The 9905-nt window shown below is 41.2% G+C and overlaps 1 protein-coding gene across 1 annotated transcript in view; it reads right to left on the bottom strand.

The window, feature by feature from the left end:
- Positions 1 to 8867, bottom strand: part of ppid (peptidylprolyl isomerase D) — a 52317-nt gene extending 43450 nt beyond the window's left edge. The window contains exon 1 of the mRNA XM_043674007.2: positions 8656 to 8867. Coding sequence (XP_043529942.2) covers positions 8656 to 8740 — 85 coding nt within the window. The 5' untranslated portion in view covers positions 8741 to 8867. The remainder of the gene's footprint in view (positions 1 to 8655) is intronic.
- Positions 8868 to 9905: the final 1038 nt, after the last annotated feature.

The raw sequence follows: 9905 nt of genomic DNA on the forward strand, positions 1-9905 counted from the left end.
AGAGGAGAGATCGGGTCCTTCTCCACCCTTCCACCCAAAATCCCCTCCATTGTAGCTGTCACAATGCAGCAGTATGTTAGAAGCCTACCACAGGACCAGAGATAATGGGTAAGAATGCCTGTACCAACTTTACACTTGGGGCACGTAGAAGATACCCCTGGTTTAAATTTTGACAAACGACCTGGAGCTAAGTAGACCCTGTGGAGATTCTTCAACTGTAAAGCACAGATCCTATTACAAATTGATATCTTTCTTGCGTTTTCCCAAGTATCTTCCATGCCTCTGAGGAAACCTCAATGCCTAGCTCTCTCCCATTTAGGTCTACACATATGTACAAAAGTTAATAGGCATACCAGCAGGTGGTCATGCCGTTTATCGGGAGTATTTGTACAACACACAGTTCATGAAATAAAAACAGAGATGCAGTAAAAATAAAAAAAAGACTGATAGTATTTTATTAGAAAAAGACCGCACAAAGCTGTTAATAGTATATGATAAGCATTTTACATCAAAAAACTGATATTCACAGCAAACACCTCTTCTCACCATATATCATAATTACAATGGGATAGCTGCTTAATGCAAAAGTCCATGAGAATCCTTCAAATTCACTGTTCTCATCAGTTGCACCACTGAATAATTCATTCCAGTTATCTGCGTCAAGCATATTGTCATATGGATCATCTTCATTTGCATTCTCAAGGAGATCAGTAATTGATTTGTCATCACTTCCATCTGACCATAAATAGTCACCCTCTGTACCATCTAAAGCATTAGGAATTCCACATCTTTTGAAGGCTTTTACAATAACTTCAGTTTTCATCCTCCTGGACTCTGCAATCCACTCACATATAGTTCCAAGTAATGGAACACGGACTGATTAGGGATAGTCAACATGGCTTTGTGTGTGGGAAATCATGTCTCACAAACTTGATTGAGTTTTTTGAAGAAGTAACAAAAAGGATTGATGAGGGAAGAGCAGTAGATATGATCTGTATGGACTTCATTAAGGCGATCCACAAGCTTCCCCATGGGAGACTGGTTAGCAAGATCAGATCTCACAAAATAAAGGGAGAACTTGCCATTTGGATACAGAACTGGCTCAAAGGTAGAAGACAGAGGGTGGTGGTGGAGGAGGGTTGTTTGTTAGACTGGAGGCCTGTGACCAATGGAGTGCCACAAGAATCAGTGCTGGGTCCTCTACTTTTTGTCATTTACATAAATGATTTGGATGAGAGCATAAGAGGTACAGTTAGTAAGTTTGCAGATGACACCAAAATTAAAGGTGTAGTGGACAGCGAAGAAGATTACCTCAGATGACAACAGGGTCTTGATCAGATGGGCCAATGGGCTGAGAAGTGGCAGATGGAGTTTAATTCGGATAAATGCGAGGTGCTGCATTTTGGGAAAGCAAATCTTAGCAGGACGTATGCACTTAATGGTAAGGTCCTAGGGAGTGTTTCTGAACAAAGAGACCTTGGATTACAGGTTCATAGTTCCTTGAAAGTTTGGTATGCTTTCTTTTATTGGTCAGAGTATTGAGTACAGGAGTTAGGAGGTCATGTTGCAGTTGTACAGGACATTGGTTAGACCACTGTTGGAATATTGCATGCAATTCTGGACTCCTTCCTGTCGGAAAAATGTTATGAAACTTGAAAGGGTTCAGAAAAGATTTACAAGGATGTTACCAGGGTTGGAGGATTTGAGCTATGGGGAGAGGCTGAACAGGCTGGGGCTATTTTCCCTGGAGCGTCAGAGGCTGAGGGGTGACAAAATTATCGACGTTTACAAAATTACGAGGGGCAAGGATAGGATAAATAGACAAAGTCTTTTCCCTGGGGTCGGGGAGTCCAGAACTAGAGGGCATAGGTTTAGGGTGAGAGGGGAAAGATATAAAAGGGGCAACTTTTTCACGCAGAGGGTGGTACTTGTATGGAATGAGCTGCCAGGGGAAGTAGAGGAGGCTGGTACAATTGCAACATTAAAAAGGCATTTGGATGGTTAAATGAATTGAAAGGGTTTGGAGGGATATGGGCCAAGTGCTTGCAGGTGGGACTAGATTGGATTGGGATATCTGGTCGGCATCGACCGAAGAGTCTGTTTCCATGTTGTACATCTCTATGATTCTATGTTGCCACCCTTTGTGAAGCTTTCTTCCCCTTCTTGCATCCAAGTGTCCCAATTCTTCTGTATTAAGTCCTTAAAAGGTTTATTGATGCTAACATCCAGTGGCTGCACCATACTCATAAAGCCTCCAGGAATCATTGCAATGTCAGTATTGTTAGCTCAAAGTTCACTGATAACACTTTTCACTCTATTTGAAATGAACATATCCCAAACCAGCAAGCTTTTTCTCCTTTTTAAGTCCACCTGGTTGTATATTTCAGACCTCCCTAATCCAAGTCTTGCAACCACCTTCATCCATCCACTCTTTTTCATGGAAGAGGACAACAATGTCTTTCAGAAATTTCAGCAAGGATCTAGCACAAATGTAGAGGATTACAGGCTTAAAAAATCACCATAGACTTTAATGTTGTTCCATCTGCCATACAACAAGTACCACAATGAATCGACTCCTTTATTGGCCAATAGTCTTAATCAAAATCGCTGTTGCTCCAATCTTGTCCACTATTCTGTTCCCTGGCATATCAAAGTTCATTGTGGTTTCATCCACACGACCAATGCATGAGAGTCTGTACCCGTTTTTCTTCCGACTTCTGATTACAAAGTGATGGAACCCAATTAACTTGTCATTAAGTTCTGCTGGTAGACATTGGGTCATCTTGGTTTTCTGTCTGAGCACTAAATCATACCTTTTCATAAACCTATTGCACCATCCAGCACTTTGTTTTTGGCACGTATTCATATACATTTGAGTCATTTTGCTTCCATTCTGACAACACTGAATTACCCAGTCAGCAATCTTCTCTTCTAATTGTGGCCACTTGTTCAGCTTTCCTCGGTTGGCATACTTCTATCTTTGCATAGCTTTTAATTGGATGGCTTTTTTCCTCCAATCTTGAACAAGTTTTTCAGAAACACAGAACTCCCTTGCAGCTATGCTATTGTTGTTCTTCTCTGCAACTTCAATAACTTTTAGTTTAAACTGTGCTGTATACTTGTTTCTTCGCGATACCATTTTGTCGGAAAAATTTGGGGAAGTTTTACAACAAGTTCAAAGCAAAACTGTATGCAACACTAAGAAACTGAGGCAACAGCAGGAAGAAATGGTCAAGGACTGCCATAAGGTATCATAGATATTTGCCATGCACAGGTCAAATATATGTATGTAAATATTACATAAATAAATATATACTATATTTATATACACTATACATAGTTATCAACATTCAACGCTTTGAAAATTGCATTGCACAAATATATATTGGTGCATGTAACGTGATGATGTAGGTATTGCACTTGAATCAATAATGTGCAAATTTTAAGGCTGCATTTATGGTCAAGAAGAGACCCCTGAAAAACTAGGATCGACTTATACACAAGTTTTATGAAAAATACAGGTAGAAGATCCTTTATCTGAACATCCAAAAACCGAAAAGCTCCGAAATCCAAAGTTTTTTTGTGAAGATTTTTTCTCATTAACAAGGTTGTTTGGCATGCAAACTGTGAACCCAAGTTGACACCAACTCATTGCATATCACTCAGATGCAACGTGGGGGAGGGGGGTGTGTGTGTGTGTGGCGGTGGCCAAGCACCAACGGCCTGCTCTTACATGGAAGCTTGCTCCTGCAGTAAGATTTTTAAAAATTTCACCATGAAACTCTCGCTTATTCTGAAAACCGAAAGATTCAGAATTCCAAAAAGCAGCTGGTCCCAAGTATTTCAGATAAAAGATCTTCTACCTGTACCAGATTTTTTTGGCCAAAAATAATGCCTATTTATACATGAGATTGATTAGATTAGATTACTTACAGTGTGGAAACAGGCCCTTCGGCCCAACAAGTCCACACCGACCCTCCGAAGTGAAACCCACCCATACCCCTACATTTACCCCTTACCTAACACTACGGGCAATTTAGTATGGCCAATTCACCTGACCCTGCACATCTTTGGATGGTGGGAGGAAACCGGAGCACCCGGAGGAAACCCACGCAGACACGGGGAGAACGTGCAAACTCCACACAGTCAGTCGCCTGAGGCGGGAATTGAACCCGGGTCTCTGGCGCTGTGAGGCAACAGTGCTAACTACTGTGCCACCGTGCCGCCCACTATTGACCTAAGCACAAGTATATACAGTATATTAAGACGCTAGATACAGAAGAACTGGAGTATTCCATTTGAAATATTTTCAAAACTTTAGTTTTGCTGGTGTGAAAGCTACTACTTCACATGTTTTGAATATCAGTTTAGATTAGATTAGATTAGATTACTTACAGTGTGGAAACAGGCCCTTCGGCCCAACAAGTCCACACCGACCCGCCGAAGCGCAACCCACCCATACCCCTACCTTTACCCCTTTAACCTATCACTACGGGCAATTTAGCATGGCCAATTCACCTGACCCGCACATCTTTAATTGTACAAAAGAAGACATCAACATTCCCTTTACAGCAGCTGCCGTATATGAGGCAATGGTTGGTTGTGCAGCATATTTCAAAAATAAGTTTTCAGTATTTAGTATGTATTTAACTGAAACGAAGCTGCAGCCAACTAGTAAAAGGTCAGATATTCTTTAATGCTCATGATAATGTAAACATTTAGTAAGGGGAAAGAAATGAGCCAGAAGTTGTAACCTCAGGTTGTTAATCACATTGTGGCATAGAAGGCACCTTTTCCAAGAGGACACTTATAAGGATGTGACCAATAACCTGGAAGGATATTTAATTGCCGTGGCTTGGTCTGGTGAGGGAAATGGTTATGGACCAGGCCAGATCTTCTCAAAGCATTTCAAGAAGTTAGCCCAGACCCTAACTTTCTTCGCTGTTTTAGGCATGGATGGATATCCTGGATGGATATTCCAGGAGTGATGCAGCTGGTCAAACCACTTGGCTTCAAGTAAAACAGAATTTATTTACACACCACCGAATGAAACACAAGCAAAAGAAAACTGAATTTAGAATAACACCTATTGGAAAACCCAACCAACATGACCAACTTAAAGGAGCCATTCCAATTTCCTACAACATCCCCAAAATTACACCCTTTGGCAAAAAAGGTAAATTCAAACACAGGTTCTTACAGGAAAGATGCTAAAGAGAACAAGTCAGCCAGAAATATCTGTTGAATCAGGGATCCTTTTTTCTCCAGCACCTTTCTTTGACCTGCAGCTTTGAACAGACTGCTTGCTAAGACCAAACCAAGTAAAAAAAACCCTGAACTGGGAGAACTGCCAACTCCCCTTTCATTTAAAAGAAACCTAAAAGCATTTTCCCTGATTGTTGCCTTAGGCTATATTTGTTAGCCACTAGCAAAGTCCCTGAACCCAGACAAATCGGAACCTCTGTCTTTTACAATCTCTCTTAAAAAACCAAGGACGAGATAACCTTGCTAAAGGAGCAGCGTCATCACAGGAACCAACATATAAAAAGAAAAAAAAAGAGACAGCGCATAAAGCAAGAGCATTGGGGAGTACTAGAGAATGGAATATTTCCATATTAGATCATTGCAAACTAAAAACTACAGGGAATGCAAAAACAGTGTGTACGCAAATGTACAAAGTACTGTATATTAAGTAAAGTCAGCAAGCTACAGGTCATGTGGGAATATGAAGTTATGGCAATAATTGAAACATGGCTTAAAATTATTACAATGTATGAGGATATAAATTGCTCAGAAAAGATTGAGAAGAAAGAAAGGGGAATAAAATGATAGCCTAATTACAGGAAACGATGCAGTTTTGGGAAGTAGGGATGTCCTTAAGGGATCAAGGACTGATATCCTTTTAGTTTCTCATCTTGAACTAAAAGGTATGATCATACCACATGAGGGTATTCAAAAGACATCTAATTAGTGAAAGAGACAGAACAGCAAATCTGCAATTAACTAACGAGATGTGCAAGAACTGAAGTGATAATACTAGTTGTATTTTAATTTATATAGTGTTTTGGTTAAAGGACATGAGGGGAGAAATTTCTGAAAAATATTCAGGAAATCTTCCTTGAGTAATATATCCTTAACTCGATGAGAAAGGAAGCATTGCTTAATCTGGGATTGGGAAATAAGGTGGACCAAGTGGTTCAACTGCCTGTAAGGTAATACTTGGGCAACAATGATCATCACACAAGGTTTGTATTAGTAATTGAGAAAGGCAAAAAATGATATAAAGTACAACATTTAGATTGAAAGTGAGTCTTTTTTTACGTAATGAACTTGTCTAGACATGTATGACACACCTCTAGAGCAGATGGAACTTGAAGCCAGGACTCCTGGCCTACCATAAATGAACAACAAATGATTGTTAAGTAAAAGCTGTTTCAGTTCCAAACAAGATATATTCAAACAAAGACAAAAAGTAGAACCAGGACAATCCCCCTTGGATTTTGAGGAAAATAGAGATTACGATTAAACATACTCCACATCAGATCAGTGAAATGGTGTAGTGAAAACCAGGAAAAGTACAATAAACTGAGAGTAAGATTGGGAAGAAAATAAGTGTTAGCGTAGTCACTTGTTGCCTGAAACACTTATAAACCTTTTGAGCAGATCGCTCTGTTTCTTGAGATTCTTACGCACTTGATGCAACTGCAATACGCCAACTTCTGTGAACCACCAAAGTTTTATAAAGCAAGCACAAGCTCTGGAGGAACTCTTGACACACTTCGCAATGCTGGCAGAGCCGTGTCAAGAGATCTCTCTGAACAAAGGAATAGTCCTTTCTTTATACAAGATCTTTACATCACAATCAGTAATGCCCACAAAACAAACTTCCATGCCACTCAAGACACAATGCAGTGACTTAATCATTTCCACAAACTGTAATGTAAATCATTCCTTAATGGCAAGATGTGGTGTAAATCTTTTAACTGCAGGGAGTAGTCAGAATTTTAACTGCAATGTTCTTATTGATTCTGAATAAGGGATGATAATGTAATTTTTTTTACATTGTACCTGCAAGACAGAGAAACATACCACCCTACCCTCAGGGCATCCAATTTCTTGAAGGTCAGCAGAACAAATTAACCCCTTAACATCTCACCTCTTTTCTGATCACTTACCCAGTTTCCAACTTCAAAGCTCTTTGAGATCTTTTTCAACTTACAACCTCTGATTCCCTCAGCATTCTCATCATCCTTGCCTGATGTGGATACATGTTTGGCTCTATCTTCTTCGTACTTAAGAACTGTTGATGAACCATTTGCACACGGAGTACTGACCAAGTGAGAGCACAGCAAATTGCATCTCATATACAGCACACTGTTTACCCTGCAGTTTGAAACAGCTATCCCCACTCCTTTACTATTCCTCATTGCCCTGATTCTGTTCCAATACACAATTATCTTTTGAAAGTTACGATTAAAGTTAAAACTACTCTCTCTACAGATCATAACTGGCATACAATACCTCTGATTCTTTTCCCATTAACCTGAAATCAGTGTCCTTCTGGGTGGAAATACAGTATTTAAAGAGAAAATATCACGGTCCTCCTTCTCAATTGAAGGCAATGAATCCAATTATAGAACTCCTACTTTCACCCTAAATGAAATCTGCTATTCAGCACATGCTGATCATTACACCTTTGATCTTACTGGATTTTTACCACTGTATGTATAAATTTACCGAGGCAATAAGGAAGCCGAATACTGACTGATGTGCATTAAACTAAATGACAAATGTTTTATTGACAAAACATTTGAAAATCAGAGGAGGTATCGTGATTCTTGTTACAGTACTACTCAGAGTTCCCGAGTGTATTCACGCAAACTAACTGGTCCAGCAGTTGAGGAAAGCGTACTTATAAACTGATCAAAAGGAGTAGCTAAAGCGAACAACTGTCTGGATTTAAAAGCAAAACGGATGATTCCAGGTGCGTCCACGGTCAAGAATATTCTGTTAAAAATCACACAACACCAGGTAATAGTCCAACAAGTTTAATTGGAAGCACACTAGCTTTCGGAGCGACGCTCCTTCATCAGGTGATAGTGGAGGGCTCGATCGTAACACAGAATTTATAGCAAAAATTTGCAGTGTGGTCTAACTGAAATTATACATTGAAGAATTTCAATGCCCTTAATTGCCCATAATTTCAGTTACATCACACTGCAAATTTTTGCTTTAAATTCTGTGTTACGGTCGAGCCCTCCACTATCACCTGATGAAGGAGCGTCGCGTCGAAAGCTAGTGCTTCCAATTAAACCTGTTGGACTATAACCTGGCGTTGTGTGATTTTTAACTTTGTCCACCCCAGTCCAACACCGGCATCTCCGAATCATGAAGAATATTCTGACTTCCTTTGGCCAAAGAATGTTCTGGAAACTTCCTTGGTCAAGGATGTTCTGGAAACTCACGTGGTTAAGGACGTTCTAGAAACGCCACCAAACAAGATTAGTAAAACATGAATGACTGTTGTGTGAAGGATTAAGCGTGAGAAGATCTCGACAATACAGAGAGAAATGAGCAGGCGGTTGGAACGCGCTAATCCAGGCTCGCGCTGCCCCGCGCTCTCCGGCGGTTGGCGGGCAGCGCGAGCCGCCTTACCTGTCTCCCCCGCGATGCCGACGTCCAGGTAGACCCGCGGGTTAGCCGCCGAAGACGGCTTGACTTTCGGAGAGGGATTCGACATGACAACTGACCGAGCTCAAACCACCGAGGCCGGGGCATGTGTGTAAACAACTTCCGCTAGTCAACCGGACATCCGCTCTCCGCGGTACAGTTTGGAGTCGAGTGGTTGACTGGATAAGAATCAGACGTCAGTTTAAGTTTAAAACGCTCTGCCGAAGTAAATTGAGGCAATGCTCGGAATTAGTTAAAGATGGCGCTACAAGTTTCGAGCTTGTAAAGCCTTTCAGACGGGCACCGATTTTAGTTCAGAAACAGAGTAGTGGTGAAACTTAATAGGTCTGGCAGCAACTGTGCGAGAAAAATAGAGTTAACATTTCTATTCCAGTGACTAAGGGTCCAGACATGTATAGTGCTCTTATGTTTTTCTCTCAAAGGATAGTGCCAGACCTGCTGTGTTCTCCAGTACACTCTGTTTTTGTTTCAGATTTTCTGAATCCGCAGTTCTTCGTTTATTTTTACATCTAAAGTGTTTTTATGCACTACTGAAGGGTTTTTCGTTCCCCACCCTCAAATCTCTCGCGTTACTTTTGAAATCCATCGCCACTCAACCGCCAGTGTTTTACCAGTTTTAGTTCACACTTCATTAATGCATTTAACCTACTGAATCCAGAAAGTAGAATTGAATGATTTATTGTCATTTGCATGTTACAGTGAAAAGCTTAAATTGTTGCCACAATCCTGTGCCATTTTTAGTAGTTTAAGCATAAAAAGATGTAACTGAAAAAGAGTCAACTTTCATTCCAATGCTTCCGCCATGAGTCTTGAAACGGTTCACTTACACCAGTGCTGCCTGCCCTGGACCTGCCAATATAGGGGTTGCCACTATTTAGGCACCATTCCCTTCGCTGTTGGTCCCACCTCAACGCTGCCGAGCCCTATGCTGAACCCACACTTGCCCCACAACCAAAAATCCATGACTCTGCAGTCGCCTTGCCCATAATCAGGAGTCGCTGCTGTGGGCCCACCACGACCACAACCAGGAGTCCCTGGATCTGCTGCTGCCTCGATTATGCCAGGAGACCATGCTGTACATATCATGCTGCTGCAGCCGCTGCCTCGCTAGTGCTAGGAGTGCCTGCTCTGGGCATTTTGCAGTTAGGAATCTCTGGCTTTGCTGCCAACTGGGCACTGTGCCAACAGTTCTGCTCCAGCTACCCTCCTCAAAG

This window comes from Chiloscyllium plagiosum, unplaced genomic scaffold (assembly GCF_037043375.1).
Source record: "Chiloscyllium plagiosum isolate Xiang-an unplaced genomic scaffold, Cpla_swu_hap1 HiC_scaffold_36, whole genome shotgun sequence".
Classification (NCBI taxonomy): domain Eukaryota; kingdom Metazoa; phylum Chordata; class Chondrichthyes; order Orectolobiformes; family Hemiscylliidae; genus Chiloscyllium; species Chiloscyllium plagiosum.